This window comes from Artemia franciscana, chromosome 17, assembly GCF_032884065.1.
Source record: "Artemia franciscana chromosome 17, ASM3288406v1, whole genome shotgun sequence".
Classification (NCBI taxonomy): domain Eukaryota; kingdom Metazoa; phylum Arthropoda; class Branchiopoda; order Anostraca; family Artemiidae; genus Artemia; species Artemia franciscana.
The window spans coordinates 2,263,997-2,283,509 of record NC_088879.1 but is presented as its reverse complement, the minus strand read 5'-3'; the positions used below and the strand labels follow the sequence as shown (position 1 = coordinate 2,283,509).

At 35.7% G+C, this 19,513-nt stretch overlaps 2 protein-coding genes across 4 annotated transcripts in view; one reads left to right on the top strand and one right to left on the bottom strand.

Moving 5' to 3' along the window:
* Positions 1-318: 318 nt before the first annotated feature.
* Positions 319-1,161, bottom strand: LOC136037740 (serine/threonine-protein kinase pim-3-like). The gene has a single exon (XM_065720519.1). It carries the CDS (start codon positions 1,159-1,161, stop codon positions 319-321), a length of 843 nt encoding a protein of 280 aa, XP_065576591.1.
* Positions 1,162-4,299: 3,138 nt separating this feature from the next.
* Positions 4,300-19,513, top strand: part of LOC136037678 (serine/arginine repetitive matrix protein 1-like) — a 75,236-nt gene continuing 60,022 nt past the window's right edge. The window contains exons 1-3 of one of the 3 annotated variants that reach the window (XM_065720421.1): positions 4,429-4,548; positions 5,435-5,557; positions 18,814-18,934. In XM_065720421.1, the coding sequence (XP_065576493.1) occupies positions 5,538-5,557; positions 18,814-18,934 (141 nt within the window). In that variant the 5' untranslated portion in view covers positions 4,429-4,548; positions 5,435-5,537. Of the gene's footprint in view, positions 4,549-5,275; positions 5,558-18,813; positions 18,935-19,513 lie in introns of those variants that run through there. The other 2 variants (XM_065720420.1, XM_065720422.1) reach the window with 2 other exon arrangements.

The window sequence follows — 19,513 nt, the reverse complement described above, 5'->3', positions numbered from 1 at the left end:
ATTTGATAATCATAACTAAACCTTGACCCTGAATTTGCGTAACCTGCATCAGACAAAAGAGGTGTCTAATTAATAAAAATATACAAGTTTTATTTAGTATATAACTTAATTTCGACATAACAAAAGTTATCAAACATAACAAAACAGTGGTAGAATACAAGTTTTTGCCCGCTTTGATTGAATTCTTGACATAATATGGATTAAACGCTCGTCCAGAATGCGCATAGGTAATTTGTGCGATCTATTTGTTTTTGCAGACTTGATGCGACTCCCTTCATGTTTCTAATACAGTAGTTGGACTGGTATACTTTTAATTTTTCAAGAGTTGAACGACATTGACGTATCGCTTCCCAACCACGGATGTCCGTAGATGATTTCCCTGATTTCAGGCCGTTCGTCACAATTCAGTTCCAAACATTTGGATACTAAATCCCACGCCAGTTTTGAACATCTGAGCTTTTTCATTCTTCTAACTATCAACTTCTTGACTTTGCGCGAACGTAGACCAAATTCAAATGGCTCTCCTCCAATTAGAATTGACCCCAAGATCACTCCTAGAGACCAAGATGTAACTGCACCAAACATATAATTTAATAATTCGTCTTCTACCTCAGGAGGAATGTATCCATCACTATAGAAATAATTCAGGTCGTCTAATTCCGTGACAGAACCAAAGTCAATAATGGTAACTGTGAAGAATTCATCTACGAGTACATTGTCACATTTTAAGTCTTTGTAGGCAATTCCAGCATCTTCCATTTGCAAGAATGCACTGACTATTTGTGTGAAAACGTAGGCAGCTGAGGATTCATCTAGGCCTCCATAATCTTCAATGTATTCACGCAGCGTCATTGAGGTCTCGTCATATTCCGTTACTATCCAACATCCATCTTTCTCCACATAATAGTCTAGCATTTTTAGACAACCGTCGATATTTTTAACTTTGTCTAAGAAATAAATTTCATCTGGCACAAATTCGCCCTTCCTTAGCTTTCTGATATAAGGGGGTTTATCTCTGATGAACTTTGCAGCTACTTGCTTATAGTCGCGTCGTCTTTTTGCAACAAAAACCTTTCCTTGGGCCCCTTCACCTAGAACTGTATCCGTTAAAATATACTTGTCATGAAACCGACTGACTACTTTTTTCTTAATGAGTGACATACTGTTGATAAACTTGTTTTACCTATTCATGAACTTTCATAAATGAGGTGATTTGAGTCCAGGCACTTGTATATATTACATACATGACGTCATCACGATCAATACCTATACGTCATGCCGTTTTAATACCACAGTCATACAAAAGGACTTGGGATGACGTCATATATTGTATCACTTGACACTGTGTGACGTCATTAAAAAAACGCATGCTTAGTAGGACCCTTATCACCCATGTTCCTACAACAAAGCGTTTAATGCTTTTGATAAATAGATTGATGCCCCAAAATTTTTAAGCCAATGGCAACCCTAATATCAAACAAGCAATCCGTTTTCTACTATAAAAACCTATGTGTGAGTAAATACTATTTATTTATGGCCCTTGCCCTAGGGGCTGAATGATAGGGGTCGTGCCATCACTCGATGAGTATTTATTGAAACTATCGGCTATTTTGGAACCAAGCGGAATTGTCAGAAATTGTCTTATTAAGATCTCCCCCAAAAAATAAGAAAATTAAACAAATAGCAATAGAATACCTAAAAAATTTGAATGTTGAATCTAAAATTGTCAACAGATAAAAAAATCCCTTCCATGTTTTTTTAATGAATTTAAGCCAACGACTTTAAAAATCATGGAATCAGGTTCGAAGTCAAATAAGCCATCCACAATAATAACTATGAAAACATAAAATCGACAAATTATAGATAAGCCTACTTCAGTGTAGCAAGAGTAAGGAGGACCATCGATTAGAACCAAAAACAAGTTTTCATTCTCTCATCAAAGGAAAATGGAGCAGGGGGGGGGGGATAGAATTTTGTTACGACAAGCTTGGCGCTTACCGTATTTGGTATTAATAAATAAATAAGAGATATAATGACCAGTCGATTCAAAGTGTGGCGAATGCAGTCAACAAAATAGGAAGCAATGTATTGAAAATGTGCTTGTTTCCACAAAGGCGCGATGAAAATGATGAAGATTTCTGACGATTACCCTTACATACTGAAGTACGGTTATTGTCGAAAAGTGCATGTTTAAAATGATTTTATCCAATTTTTTAATTAGTTTTAGAGTTTCTAGAAGGTATAAATCCAAACTTATATGAAAACCTGATAAATGTAAAAGCAGAAATCGTACATCGGAAAGATCTTTCCAACATATTTAATGGAATTAACTTGCATTACAGGGGAGGGGGGCTCAATTAAGAAAACAAAGGACTTAATTTTAGCTCTTCGTGTTAAATTGAAATTTATTAAACAAAATATTAGTCAGTGCGAATTTTCTTGGTTTTCAAACTTGTCACAGGTACTTTAATGAGGATATTCAAATAAATTTTCGACTTTTAATTGCCATGCATGATAACTTCAAAGTCCGATTTGAAGATATTCTGACGATGGAAATACCACCATGGATAATAAATCTATTTGATGAAACGGACGTGGAGGTTGTGATGCTACAAGAGGTGGTGCTTGAGTTTAGCACTAGTGAAGAGCCTTAAGGTGAAATTAAAAAAAAAAAAGATGTCAGATGTTTTGAGTGTAGGCAGGAATACCCTAAAAATATCCTGGACTGTGAGGATTTGCAATGAAGCTTTTGAAAGAATATCCCTTGTTATAACCTGTTAAAAAACGTTTTGTTTTGTTACAAAACTCTCAACAACAAAAAAGAGGCATATTAATATCATAGAACGGGGAGATCTGCGGTCAGTCCTAAAAAACCAAAAAAGTTGATGATCTAGCGTCAATCTAAAAAATACATCCCTCCCATTAAAAGTATTACTACTTTGTGATTGTCATTGCAGATGTTGTGTTATGGTATTGATGTTTAATTTTAGTTTTAATACGACTTTTATGAATTAACAATGCCATATCAAAATAATAACAATTAATAGGGTAAAAATTCCGTATTCTAGTAAGCACAAGACAAAAAAATAGGCTATACTATTTTTATTTCACTTTTACCACTCCGCAGGGTTTGTTTATATCCGTTTTGTTACGTTTTTGGGGGTCAGTTAAATATTGGGGGCGCTCAACCCCTCCATGCCCAGAGGTATGCCACACCGAAAAGTGTTCTCTAAATAAAACAAGTGAGAATTCATTTATTTGTGTGTGCTAATAGTAGTTGTCAAAAAAGTAAAGCTCGATAGAATCCTTTTTTTGACTGGCCAACCTTACTTTTTTTACATCCACTCACAGCACGATCAATTAATTAATTAAAGAATCAATTATGAATTTCTTTTTCAAAACTGCTAATTCGCTGTTAGAACTTAGCTGCTACAATAATTTCCATAGTTGGACTTAATCTTTACATTTTTGTCGAGTTTTGGGAAAATGGTATAAACTTAGCTGTAGGAGGCCCCCCAGAGCCAGCAAAATTTTAAAAAGGGTCTATTAGAAAAGAAAGGTCAGGAATCTCTGCTCTACATAGTAGAGTGTTTTGTAACATTTTGTAAAAAGAGGAAAATTGTCTTGGGGGCTATCTTTCTTAAGTACACACGGCTTTTGTCTCCAGACTACGGAAAGTTCTCTGAACCAAAAATTTTAAAATATAAGTAGGTCTTGGTTAAAATTCAATAAAAAACAGTTTTTTTTACTAAAATTAAGGAGCAACATTAAATCTTAGAAGTGTTTAAATCCTTTTAAGACACTTCTCTCTCAGGTTCAACGGTGTGTTTGAGCAGGTTTTCTTACAGAATTGTGACAAAAAGGATTTTGTCACAATTGCATAAAAAGAATTGGCTTTCAAATCCATAAAATTTATTCAGCTTGGTTTTACCCATCAAAACTTACGATCCCCCCCCCTTCTTAATAGCTGATGAACAATCATACACTTTTCTCCGTTCTTTTTATTTATCTTAATTTCTCTTTGGCTGCTCAATTTTATCCTTAGGGAGAAGTTGCTAGGAATATTTGCGGGGGGGGGGGTGTTTCTTTGGTGGTAGGGGTTGATTCCTGGGAGCAATTCTGGGGAATAATAAGCTGGACCTTCCGAAAATTTACATAGATCAATAAACAGGAAAGTTCATTTTCCTCTTTCAGACCCCATAAAAGGGAGGTGATTTTATGGAAATTAAGCAACCAATTTGAGTATATTATGGTGGCAATTCAATGAAATCCTTGTATAGTATACTAGACAAATACATTAAAGCGATTAGTGATATGTATGAGAATAACATTGCTGCGGTTAAGGTAGGAAACAGGGCTAGCAGCTGGTGCTGTATTAAATCAGGAGTTAAGCAGGGTTTTGCTCTATCAAAGGTTTTTTTTTGCAGGGTTTTGGGCATTGTCCTAAGGAGCACAGGAAAGGCAATGAGAGGCCACGGAATCAAATGGAGAGGAAAAACTCTCCTGGACTTAGATTATGCTGATGATTTAAGCATCCTAGATGAAAATGTGAGTAAAATGAATGAAAATTTTGAGTTTTTCCGAGTCCAGGGTGCTAGAATAGGTTTGAAAGCTAATGTTAAGAAGACTAAGTCACTAAGGCTAGAAATAAGTGAAGATGAAAAGGTGACGTTTGGTAACGAAAAAATTGATCAGGTGGACACCTCCACTTACCTTGGCGGTATTATTAGTTAAGACGGTGGGAGCAGTGAAGATGTTAAAAGTAGAATAGCCAAGGCTCAGGGTATTTTTTGTTGCAGTTAGAAAAAAGTCTGGAAGGATAGGAAGATAAGTCTACAACCCAAAATTAGAATATTGGAAGCTAGAGTGATGACAGTGGTTAAATATGGCTCTGAAGCATGGGCGCTCCGAAAAAACGATGAAGATTTGCTAGAGGTTTCTAGAGAATTTGTCTATGAATTGTTCTGGATACCCGGCTGACTGACCATATTTTAAACAGTTGGTTAAAATACGTTGGTTGGTATAATGGAAGAAAGGGTGAAATGGCTAGGGCAAGTACTGGGGATGAAGGATTACAGATTGCCAAAGATTTTCCTTTTCGGTCAACCGTCTAGGGTGAAACGAAGAGCAAGTCTCCTCGTCTGGGATGGGAGGATGTCATAAAAAAAGATTTAAAGGAAAGGTGAACTTCCTGGGAGGGTGTACAGAGGGAGGCTTTGAATAGATTGGGATGGAGGAGGAGCGTGCATAGTCGTGTTGGCCTCAGGTAGCTTGGTGCTGCGGTAAGCTGTTGTTCTTAGTAGTAGTAGTAGTAGATTCAAGGTTGGGTCGGAGGGAGTTTATTTTTTCAAAATCTAGTGGTGTCAATGTATATTTTAGCTCTGAGATAACTTGTTAGTTTAGTTTGACCTTCTAAAATTTGTTCTTGTTACAGGCGAGCTTTAGTTTTCCCTCTGACGCTGCAAACGAAATATCCGAGGAAGCAAGAGACTTGATAAAGCAACTAATGTGTAGTGCAAATCAGCGACTTGGAAGAAATGGCCTTAGTGACTTTAAGGTAAGAAATACGACTCGATCTTTGACGAGAAAATTGAACTGGACGTTTGGTGCCAATGTCTCATTTAGCTTTGTAGTTTATCATAGGGTAATAGTTACGGAGCAAATACAAGTTAGAACGTTTGTCCGACCCGAACCCTCTAAAGGTATCATTAATTTCCTAAAGCTGTCAATCCCTTTAAGCTTGATTAATTTCCCATATGCTTTTGTATTACTATATGAATGAATGAATATGTTGTATTGCCCACTTTAAAGATACAAAATTAAAAGTGGAGTAGTGAAAAAAAAAACTAATAAAGAAAAAAAAACACTGGTAAAGAAAAAAACAATAATAAACAGGCAAACAAAGATAAAGAATTAAAGCACACTTCTAATAAATACAAATTATCACTTGACCAACGAACTTCATATCACGAGACGAACTACATAAATGACAAACGAGTCCATGGAGACTTACAAATTACCTATAGCTCGTTTATACCCACGTTGTTCGATTTAGACATACTTAGTGCACGGATCTATGACAGAATATCTTCGGCTAGGTTCAGAATTTGAATACCAAGGTGGCAAACTAAGCAGGTCCTTAGCCAACTTGTAATATCTGGTGTGCGTTCTCCGTCTTTCGGTCATTGTGAGCATTTCCCAAAATGGGGAAATGCACAAAATATGAGGTGTTACAAGCGCATTAAATAGGCAACTCAGAATACGGCGATTTAAGACATTTTTCAGTTTGACGACTTTTCCGTACATGAAGGACAAATTTTTGTAAACATTTTGGCTGATAAATCCTTTCATCATCCTTGAATAGCAGCCATATTCAATTCCTAAGTATCCCAACGAGCTACTACGCCGAATAACTTCTCCTACTGATGTACGAATACAAGGATTGTGTTGCTGCTCATGACTAGAGTATACAAAAAATTCCGTTTTTGTATGGTTTGCCTTTAGGCCGATACTATTGTATAGCTCAATGATTTGAGTTTATTTCTCTTATAAATCTAATAAAGGTGAGCTCAAAAGTAGGTGGTTATCTGCATGTGAAATAAAAGACACATGAATGATAAGAATATTACCTTTCCCTCATAGAAGACCGATCAAGCAGGGTCACTTGATACCATTACTGTCTGTCGTCAATGTTCTGTTGGATGAATTTTGTGAACCTGTCTAGTACTTAGGCTGGCAAAAGAGATTTTCATGCCCCCGTCCCATAGAGGCTGGACAGTTGCACGCCATAAAAGTAAGCCTAGTTTTTTGTTTAAAGCAACTTTGGTTTGGGGTGATATCTCATTGTGAAACATTGCTTAAGACATGAATATAGGGATCCCTGTCATCAAGCTCCACAGATGTTGATTGGATCTGTAACTGAAAGACATAACTTGGATATTAACTAAAATTTCTGAGTGTATTTGGTTAAGATCTTACAACACTTTGTAGGCAACTTAACAACTACAATTTATTTATCCTTCATTCCCTAGCCATAGAGGCCAAATGAACCCTGGATCTTTGAAAAGATAAACTGGGACATTGGATGTTATCTGTCATCAAGTTTGGCTTAGATTGAATTGTCTCTGATTGATCTGTTGACGGAAAACATTTTGAACCCAATCCCCACAGAGGTTGGATCGCATTCAAACCGGAAAAATCTACAACTTAAAAATCAGCCCTGAATTTAAACCAGATTTTATCAATATCTGACAAATTTGAATTACAGGTGTTCCGATAATAGGAATTCCGAAAGCATCACCCTTTTACGAAATGTGATTACGTCAAGATACCAAAAAGCTCAAAAACTCAACTAGGGAACTTTTACTTTGAAAAAGTTCAAAGCCGATAGTCAGTGATTTTTAATTTGTTTGATTTTTTACTATTGGTTTGATGTTTTTGTTTTTTTCGCTTGTGATTTTAGATTATTTCTTTATTGAAAGAATTCTTATGCTTTAAAGTCTTTCCTTTTCTTCAGCGCTAAGGACGCCTTGTTGTATGTAAGAGAAATATTTGTTTGGTTTTTCTTCTTTTTCAGGTCTTAACAGTCCTGAGACCTGAACAGACCTGTACAGTTCTTCTTCAGGTCTTTCACAGACCTGTTTTTTCAGGATTTATTTCTTTGGTTTTAACTCTTTCTTGCCGCTTATTCTGGCTGGGACTTGACGTCCTCTTTCTTTAGAACTGCTGATAGTCAGAATATAGAGGCTCCTACTTCCCCTACCCTACAGAGGCTGGAACGAGGTTGGACACCCTACAGTCCCAATTATGACACTAGCTCTAACTTCTAACTGACTTTGGATGAGACCCGATAATTCTTTCTGTAAAATGTCTAATGAAAAAAATTAGGGTCACCCTTCCTCCTCCTCCACACAGATCGAGTTGGCTACCGACTTCAAAAGGCAGAAATGGCACATCAAAGTTTATTTTCGAGTAATTCTGATGTGATCAGATCAACCTCTCTAGATGTGTTCTAATGATTTGCCTTTAGAGAAACCTTTTTTTCCTTCTCCTACATAATTTCGATCTGGTTCTGATTCTGGAGAGCTGGTCCGGCAGGTACAATAGTGCTTGCGACGGGGAGCTGCCCCTCTTCTGCTTGCTAATTTTGTTTACTTTGCAAAAATCTTATAGATCACTATGCCAAGCCAATTGTTGAGAAAAATCACTAAATTAATTATGAAATATAGGTCAGGATTATAAGTCCACTATAAGCTCAAGCCAATTATTGCGAAATGTCAAATTAATTCACTTCAAAAAGAACTCACTTATTTAATAATGTTCGTAAAGTATCCGGTTTTAGTTGTTGTCTCTTTGAAATAATACTAATAATAATAATAATAATAATAATAACAATAATAATAATAATAATGTATATATATACATACATATATATATATATATATATATATATATATATATATATATATATATATATATATATATATATATATATATATATATATATATATATATATATATATATATAAAGAGAAACGAAGAAAACTATAGGAGCAAGTTACATAAGCATTTTAGATTTTTTAAAGTAGTTTTCATAATTTTATATGGTCTAGTAGAAACCCTAAAGGATTACCCTTGGAAAAAACCTTCAATTATATTGGCAGTTTCTTTTCATCATATCTGATTTCTTTCCTAGCCTTTAAGTAGCCTTAATTACTAGTAAGCCCTGAAGGCTTGGTGCATTACCTTACTTAAGAAAGTATTGTCTATTAAGGAATTATTCCCCATCTCAGTTCGATTGAATATTAAGAAAGTAGGCTCCAGTATGCAACATTTTTCTCAAATTAGAACAAAGAGACCCAATTTATAATTTCAACCAAGGGCATTGGGCGTGGAGGCAATGGTTCATAGCAGCCTGAGCTTCAGAATGTGTGTCCACATCTTCTGTTATATTGGATCTTGCGGTTTAATAAAATTAATTGAAAAAAAATCCACAAAATAAGTTTTTCAAAGAAAATAAAGAACTCCATGAAACCAAAAATGAGTAAAAATAAAATCAAATAATCTACAAAGCGTAAAACTACCACAAGTCAGTATCGATAAATAAATGAAACCCGAAACGAACAGAAATTTCAGCAAATAAACGAGTCAAACTCAAAACGAGTAGAAATTAACATGAGTAGGACTCAAAACCCCTATGCTTTCCCAAGGCCAGAACATAATTTGTACTTTATTGAAAAAAATACGAATAAATGTACAATGTCAGTATAATATGCATATACTGATATTTATTAATTAAAGTGTTAATAATATTTGATTTATTTAAAGCTATAAAAGTAAAATCATTAAAGAAAAAAATTTTTCATAAACAAAATTTTTTCAGTAAAGTTCAGCTGACCAAAAGTAAAGAACTCTATTAAACCAAAAATGAGCAAAAATGAAATCAAATAATCTACCAAGCGTAAAATTACCACAAGTCATCACTTATAAATAAATAAAATTCAAAACGAACAGAAATTATAGTAAATAACCGAGTCAAACTCAAAACGAGCAGAAATTATCATTAATAGGGCTTAAAACCCTATGCCTTCCCAAGGCCAAAGCATAATTTGCACTTTTCACAAAAAAAAATTAAATAAATGTGCATTGTCAGTTTAATATACATATACTGATATTTACCAATTAAAATCTTAATAATTTTTGGTTCATTAAAACTATAAAAGTAAAAACATTTAAAATTTATTTTTTTCAGGAAAGTTCAACTGAGCAAAAGGCAATATGTACATGCTATTGCCGCTAATAATAATGTTGCTACTACTACTGCTAATACAACAATAAAACTGCAACTACTTTCACTACCACCGAAACTACTATGATAATACCTTAAAGGGGAAGATCAATTAACCAAAGGTAGTGTGTGCATACTACTACCTATACTTCTGCTACTGAAACATTTACTAGTTATGCTATTACTATTACTAATGCTCAAATTACTACTTCTATCGCAACTACTTGTAAGTGGCGTTTCTAAGAAAAGTAAAGAACTTCATTAAATCAAAAATGAGCAAAAATAAAATCAAATAATCTACCAAGCGTAAAATTACCACAAGTCATCACTTATAAATAAATAAAATTCAAAACGAACAGAAATTATAGTAAATAACCGAGTCAAACTCAAAACGAGCAGAAATTAACATTAGTAGGGCTCAAAACCCTATGCCTTCCCAAGGCCAGAGCATAATTTGCGCTTTACACAAAAAAAATTAAATAAATGTGCATTGTCAGTTTAATATACATATACTGATATTTACAAATTAAAATCTTAATAATTTTTGGTTCATTAAAACTATAAAAGTAAAAACATTTAAAATTTATTTTTTTCAGGAAAGTTCAACTGAGCAAAAGGCAATATGTACATGCTATTGCCGCTAATAATAATGCTGCTACTACCACTGTTAATACAACACTAAAACTGCAACTACTTTTACTACCACCGAAACTACTGTGATAATAGCTTTAGGTTAAGATGAATTAACCAAAAGGCAATATGTGCACACTACTACTAATACTACTGCTAATGCAATATTGACTAATTCTACTAATTCTTCTAATTCTCTGGTAGCAGTAGACGCAGCAGCACTTGTTGTTATAATAGCGTGCAATTATTTACCTTTTTGGTCAATTGATCATTTCCCTCATCATTTCCTGAAAATTCCAAATTAATATACTCACTCATTCCTGGGTTTTGACAACCCATATACACATAACATATGATGATTTGGTTCAATTCTCCCCCCAACATTCCCTGAAAAACTCATCTTAATGCCCTTCTTATTTTGAGAAAGTAAAAGTCAAACATGCATTCCTTTTCTCAATAACATAAAGCGTACTATATGTAAACAATGAACAAATTGTACAACTTGCAGCCCTTCCCCAGAGGCCTCGGTGGGGAGGGGGTGACATCCCCAAACACATAATTACTGAGCTTTTCAACAATGCTGAAAAAATTGATGTTTCAAAACTCTGTTTGGATGTTTGTAATGGAAAATGATGGGCGTAAGGGGGGGATGGTTTATCTCAAATCACTTTGACTCTTAAAAAGGGTACTATAAACTTCCGGTTTAAAATAAAATGACAACCATCTGAATCTAGTACGATCGTCCATTCCTTAAGAACCTTATATTCCCCTAGGGCGTAACTTAAAGCCCTTGCCCAAGGGCTCTGGGGGGGGGGGGCTCTAACCCTCGAAGCATTGTTACATGTTCTTTGGACTATTTTAAACAAGATTGACATCACACAATTTCAATCTCGTGCATTTGGTGAAAAGAGGGGTAGTTGGGAGGGGGCTAGTTGACTTACATCACTATTGACTGTTAAAAGGGAACTAGAACTTCTAATTTCAACCAAATGAGCCACCTCTAAAGTTTATACAGCCATCTTTTCCATGAGAACCTTAAATACCCCAGAGACACAACTTACAACTCTCACCCTTAGGCTCTAGTCGTTTGTATCACCCTCAAAAGACTTGTTATATGATCTTTGGACTGTTTTGAATAAAAGGCATGTCAAAATATCTACTGGATGCATCTCGGGGAAATGTGACGTGTTTGTGTGTGTGTGGGGAGGGCGGCTAGCTGCGCTTTGATCACTTTGATCCCTAAAAATGGCACTAGAACTTATAATTACCAATCCAATGAGTCCCCTCTAAAGTATAAACTACCTTTTTATGAGAATCTTATATGCCTTTAGGGTATAACTTACACCCATTGCCCCTAGAGCAGTAGGGGGAGGGGTCTTCCTCACAGACATAATTTCCAGACTTTTCAACTATTATGAACAAAGTTGTTATCTCCAAATTTAGATTGGAGCTGTTAAGGTAAAGGATTAGCGTGGAGGGGGCTGGTTGCTCTCAAATCAATTTGAATCTTAAAAAGTGCACTACAACTTCCGATTTCAAAACAAATGAGCTCAGTCTGAAGTTTATACGACCACCCATTATATAATAACTTTATATGCGCTCATTGTATAACTTACAACCCTATCTCCAGAGCGCTGGGGGTTTGTGTCAATCCTAGAGGCATTATTATTTGTTCTTTGGACTATTTTGAACAAGATTGCTCTCTCGTAATTTCAATCAGATGTGTTTGGTAAGAAGAGGGGTTGTAGGGAGGGGGGCTAAATGCCCTCCATCACTTTTGACGCCTAAAAAAGGACTAAAACTTCCAGTTTTCAACCAAATGAACCTTTTCTAAAGTTAAACAAGCATCCCTTCCATAAGAACCTTAAATGCCCGGCGGTATAACTTACGACCGCTACCCCCAGGATCTGGTGGTTTGTATCAACCCCAAAAGCCTTGTTCTATGATCTTTGGACTATTTTGAATAAAATGACTCTCAAAATTTTTTATTCGATGTATTTCGGGAAAACACGAAGTGTTGGGGGGAGAATAGCTGCGTTCAGATCACTTTAACTCTTAAGAAGGACACTCGAAATTCAGATTACCAATCCAATGAGTCCCGTCCGAAGTATATGCGACCATCCTTTCTAAACAAACCTTATATGCCCCCGAGCATAACTTACAACACTTGCCCTTTGAGCTGTGAGGCGGGATTGTCTTCCTCAAAGACATAATGTTGGACCCTTCGACTACAATAAACAAATTTGCTATCTTTAAATTTTGGTTGGACGTCTTTGGGAAAAGGATGAGCGAGGGGAGGGGGACTGGTTGCTCTCTGATCACTTTTGACTCTTAAAAAGGGCACTATAACCTGCAATTTCAAATCAAATGATCCCCATATTAAGTTTATACGACCACCCATTTCATAAAACCTTATAAGTCCCCAGGGTATTACTTGCAACCTTATTCCCAGGGCACTGGGGGGTTATGTCAACCCTAGAGGCATTGTTATTTGTTCTTTGGACTATTCTGAGCAAAATCACTATCTCATAATTTTAATAAGATTCGTTTGGTGAAGAGGGTTAGTTGGGGGGATTGCTGCCCTTCATCACTTTTGACTCTTAAAAGGGAAGTAGAACTTCCAATTTTCAACCAAATGAGCCTCCTCTAGAGTTTATACAACCAACTCTTCCATAAAAAATCTCAAATGCCCCCGGAGCATAACTTACAACCCTTGCCCCCCGGTCTATGGTTTTTTTTTAACCCCAAACCTTGTTAATTATATTTAGACTATTTTGAATAAAATAGTTATCTCAAAATTAGTATTAGATGTATTTTGGGACAGTACAACGCGTTTTTGTGTGTGTGTGGGGGGGGGGGTAGTTGCACACCGATCACTTTGACTCTTAAAAAGAGCGCTGGAGCTTCTGATTACCATCCAATGAGTCCCCTCCGAAGTTTATACGACCACGCCTTCTATAAAAATCTTAAATGGCCCCCACGCATAGCTTACAACCCTTGCCCTGAGGGGGAAGATTTATTACGTCTTCAAAGACGTAATTTCCGGACCTTTCAACTAAGTTGAAAAAAATGGCTATCCTAAAATTTTGATTGGAAGTGTTTTAGGAAATGATGGGCCTGGGAGGGGGGGACAATTTTCCAGCCGATCAATTTCGACTAATAAAAAAAGCACTAGCCCTCTCAATTTCCAATTAAATGAGCCCTTTTTTAAGTTTCTATGACAACGCTTTGTATAAAAACCTTGTATACCCCCGGCATAACTTAAAACCTTTGCCCTAAGGGCTGTGGAGGAGGGGCTCATCCTCAAAAACATAATTTCTGGACCTTTCAACTACATTGAACAAAATGGCTATCTTAAAATTTTCATTGGATGCGTTGGGGAAAGGGTGGACGTGGGAGGGGGGATAGCTGCTCTACAAACACTTTCGACTATTAAAATGGATACTTGCCGTTTCAAAAAAAAAAAAAAAAAACGAAAAAAAAAAAAAAAATAATAATAATAAAAAAAGAGAAAAAAAAAAAAAAAAAAAAAAAAAAAAAAACATTGTAACTTATTCGGTAGCTTGTTCTTTTGTACCTTACATCTGTAGCTTTTTTTTACCTTATTTCGTGTAAGAAAGTAAGTACAAAATTTTTGTGCAAAATAATAACATTTATTCTTTGTAAATAATCTCGTATGTTTGAGAAAATATTATCTCAATTTTATTTTTCTGTAAGATTTGATAATCATAACTGAACCTTGACCCTGAATTTGCGTAACCTGCATCAGACAAGAGAGGTATCTAATTAATAAAAATATACAAGTTTTATTTAGTATATAACTTAATTTCGACATAACAAAAATTATCAAACATAACAAAACAGTGGTAGAATACAAGTTTTTGCCCGCTTTGATTGAATTCTTGACATGATATGGATTAAACGCTCGTCCAGAATGCACATAGGTAATTTGTGCGATCTATTTGTTTTTGCAGACTTGATGCGACTCCCTTCATGTTTCTAATACAGTAGTTGGACTGGTACACTTTTAATTTTTCAAGAGTTGAACGACATTGACGTATCGCTTCCCAAATGCTAGTGTTCTGGGTATATTTTTGCCTTGAATGCTTAACTCCTGCAATCATGAGCAGATTTTTCAACTTTGTCCTCACCGAACGTTCTTGGTTCTTCCATACAATTTTCAGTTGTGAACAGTCACAAACCGGGTTCAATTTCCGGTGTTTAATGTTGATTGGGTTCAACTCCCCTAGCTTGGCTTCTTTGTTCTCGCTCCTAGATTCTTCTGGAAAATTAGACTCTGGTTCTATCATGTAATTATTGAACCACGGATGTCCATAGATGATTTCCCTGATTTCAGGCCGTTCGTCACAATTCAGTTCCAAACATTTGGATACTAAATCCCACGCCAGTTTTGAACATCTGAGCTTTTTCATTCTTCTAACTATCAACTTCTTGACTTTGCGCGAACGTAGACCAAATTCAAATGGCTCTCCTCCAATTAGAATTGACCCCAAGATCACTCCTAGAGACCAAGATGTAACTGCACCAAACATATAATTTAATAATTCGTCTTCTACCTCAGGAGGAATGTATCCATCACTATAGAAATAATTCAGGTCGTCTAATTCCGTGACAGAACCAAAGTCAATAATGGTAACTGTGAAGAATTCATCTACGAGTACATTGTCACATTTTAAGTCTTTGTAGGCAATTCCAGCATCTTCCATTTGCAAGAATGCACTGACTATTTGTGTGAAAACGTAGGCAGCTGAGGATTCATCTAGGCCTCCATAATCTTCAATGTATTCACGCAGCGTCATTGAGGTCTCGTCATATTCCGTTACTATCCAACATCCATCTTTCTCCACATAATAGTCTAGCATTTTTAGACAACCGTCGATATCCTTAACTTTGTCTAAGAAATAAATTTCATCTGGCACAAATTCGCCCTTCCTTAGCTTTCTGATATAAGGGGGTTTATCTCTGATGAACTTTGCAGCTACTTGCTTATAGTCGCGTCGTCTTTTTGCAACAAAAACCTTTCCTTGGGCCCCTTCACCTAGAACTGTATCCGTTAAAATATACTTGTCATGAAACCGACTGACTACTTTTTTCTTAATGAGTGACATACTGTTGATAAACTTGTTTTACCTATTCATGAACTTTCATAAATGAGGTGATTTGAGTCCAGGCACTTGTATATATTACATACATGACGTCATCACGATCAATACCTATACGTCATGCCGTTTTAATACCACAGTCATACAAAAGGACTTGGGATGACGTCATATATTGTATCACTTGACACTGTGTGACGTCATTAAAAAAACGCATGCTTAGTAGGACCCTTATCACCCATGTTCCTACAACAAAGCGTTTAATGCTTTTGATAAATAGATTGATGCCCCAAAATTTTTAAGCCAATGGCAACCCTAATATCAAACAAGCAATCCGTTTTCTACTATAAAAACCTATGTGTGAGTAAATACTATTTATTTATGGCCCTTGCCCTAGGGGCTGAATGATAGGGGTCGTGCCATCACTCGATGAGTATTTATTGAAACTATCGGCTATTTTGGAACCAAGCGGAATTGTCAGAAATTGTCTTATTAAGATCTCCCCCAAAAAATAAGAAAATTAAACAAATAGCAATAGAATACCTAAAAAATTTGAATGTTGAATCTAAAATTGTCAACAGATAAAAAAATCCCTTCCATGTTTTTTTAATGAATTTAAGCCAACGACTTTAAAAATCATGGAATCAGGTTCGAAGTCAAATAAGCCATCCACAATAATAACTATGAAAACATAAAATCGACAAATTATAGATAAGCCTACTTCAGTGTAGCAAGAGTAAGGAGGACCATCGATTAGAACCAAAAACAAGTTTTCATTCTCTCGTCAAAGGAAAATGGAGCAGGGGGGGGGATAGAATTTTGTTACGACAAGCTTGGCGCTTACCGTATTTGGTATTAATAAATAAATAAGAGATATAATGACCAGTCGATTCAAAGTGTGGCGAATGCAGTCAACAAAATAGGAAGCAATGGATTGAAAATGTGCTTGTTTCCACAAAGGCGCGATGAAAATGATGAAGATTTCTGACGATTACCCTTACATACTGAAGTACGGTTATTGTCGAAAAGTGCATGTTTAAAATGATTTTATCCAATTTTTTAATTAGTTTTAGAGTTTCTAGAAGGTATAAATCCAAACTTAAATGAAAACCTGATAAATGTAAAAGCAGAAATCGTACATCGGAAAGATCTTTCCAACATATTTAATGGAATTAACTTGCATTACAGGGGAGGGGGGCTCAATTAAGAAAACAAAGGGCTTAATTTTAGCTCTTCGTGTTAAATTGAAATTTATTAAACAAAATATTAGTCAGTGCGAATTTTCTTGGTTTTCAAACTTGTCACAGGTACTTTAATGAGGATATTCAAATAAATTTTCGACTTTTAATTGCCATGCATGATAACTTCAAAGTCCGATTTGAAGATATTCTGACGATGGAAATACCACCATGGATAATAAATCTATTTGATGAAACGGACGTGGAGGTTGTGATGCTGCAAGAGGTGGTGCTTGAGTTTAGCACTAGTGAAGAGCCTTAAGGTGAAATTAAAAAAAAAAAGATGTCAGATGTTTTGAGTGTAGGCAGGAATACCCTAAAAATATCCTGGACTGTGAGGATTTGCAATGAAGCTTTTGAAAGAATATCCCTTGTTATAACCTGTCAAAAAACGTTTTGTTTTGTTACAAAACTCTCAACAACAAAAAAGAGGCATATTAATATCATAGAACGGGGAGATCTGCGGTCAGTCCTAAAAAACCAAAAAAGTTGATGATCTAGCGTCAATCTAACAAACACATCCCTCCCATTAAAAGTATTACTACTTTGTGATTGTCATTGCAGATGTTGTGTTATGCTATTGATGTTTAATTTTAGTTTTATTACGACTTTTGTGAAATTACAATGCCATATCAAAATAATAACAATTAATAGGGTAAAAATTCCGTATTCTAGTAAGCACAAGACAAAAAAATAGGCTATACTATTTTTATTTTACTTTTACCACTCCGCAGGGTTTGTTTATATCCGTTTTGTTACGTTTTTAGGAGTCAGTTAAATATTGGGGGCGCCCAACCCCTCCATGCCCAGAGGTTTGCCACACCGAAAAGTGTTCTCTAAATAAAACAAGTGAGAATTCATTTATTTTTGTGTGCTAATAGTAGTTGTCAAAAAAGTAAAGCTCGATAGAATCCTTTTTTTGACTGGCCAACCTTACTTTTTTAACATCCACTCACAGCACGATCAATCAATTAATTAAAGAATCAATTATGAATTTTTTTTTTGAAAACTGCTAATTTGCTGTTAGAACTTAGCTGCTACAATAATTTCCATAGTTGGACTTAATCTTTACATTTTTGTCAAGTTTTGGGGAAATGGTATAAACTTAGCTGTAGGGGGCCCACCAGAGCCAGCAAAATTTTAAAAAGGGTCTATTAGAAAAGAAAGGTCAGGAATCTCTGCTCTACATAGTAGGGTGTTTTGTAACATTTTGTAAAAAGAGGAAAATTGTCTTGGGGGCTATCTTTCTTAAGTACACACGGCTTTTTGCCTCCAGACTACGGAAAGTTCTCTGAACCAAATAAATTTAAAAATATAAGTAGGTCTTGGTTAAAATTCAATAAAAAACAGTTTTTTTTAACTAAAATTAAGGAGCAACATTAAATCTTAGAAGTGTTTAAATCCTTTTAAGACACTTCTCTCTCAGGTTCAACGGTGTGTTTGAGCAGGTTTTCTTACAGAATTGTGACAAAAAGGATTTTGTCACAATTGCATAAAAAGAATTGGCTTTCAAATCCATAGAATTCATTAAGCTTAGTGTTACCCATCAAAACTTACGATCCCCCCCCCCTTCTTAATAGCTGAAGAACAATCATACACTTTTCTTCGTTCTTTTTATTTGTCTTAATTTCTCTTTGGCTGCTCAATTTTATCCTTAGGGAGAAGTTGCTAGGAAGATTTGCGGGGGGGGGTGTTTCTGTGGTGGTAGGGGTTGATTCCTGGGAGGAATTCTGGGGAATAATAAGCTGGACCTTCCGAAAATTTACATAGATCAATAAACAGGAAAGTTCATTTTCCTCTTTCAGACCCCATAAAAGGGAGGTGATTTTATGGAAATTAAGCAACCAATTTGAGTATATTATGGTGGCAATTCAATGAAATCCTTGTATAGTATACTAGACAAATACATTAAAGCGATTAGTGATATGTATGAGAATAACATTGCTGCGGTTAAGGTAGGAAACAGGGCTAGCAGCTGGTGCTATATTAAATCAGGAGTTAAGCAGGGTTTTGCTCTATCAAAGGTTTTTTTTTGCAGGGTTTTGGGCATTGTCCTAAGGAGCACAGGAAAGGCAATGAGAGACCACGGAATCAAATGGAGAGGAAAAACTCTCCTGGACTTAGATTATGCTGATGATTTAAGCATCCTAGATGAAAATGTGAGTAAAATGAATGAAAATTTCGAGTTTTTCCGAGTCCAGGGTGCTAGAATAGGTTTGAAAGCTAATGTTAAGAAGGCTAAGTCACTAAGGCTAGAAATAAGTGAAGATGAAAAGGTGACGTTTGGTAACGAAAAAATTGATCAGGTGGACACCTCCACTTACCTTGGCGGTATTATTAGTTAAGACGGTGGGAGCAGTGAAGATGTTAAAAGTAGAATAGCCAAGGCTCAGGGTATTTTTTGTGCAGTTAGAAAAAAGTCTGGAAGGATAGGAAGATAAGTCTACAACCCAAAATTAGAATATTGGAAGCTAGAGTGATGACAGTGGTTAAATATGGCTCTGAAGCATGGGCACTCCGAAAAAACGATGAAGATTTGCTAGAGGTTTCTAGAGAATTTGTCTATGGATTGTTCTGGATACCCGGCTGACTGACCATATTTTAAACAGTTGGTTAAAATACGTTGGTTGGTATAATGGAAGAAAGGGTGAAATGGCTAGGGCAAGTACTGGGGATGAAGGATTACAGATTGCCAAAGATTTTCCTTTTCGGTCAACCGTCTAGGGTGAAACGAAGAG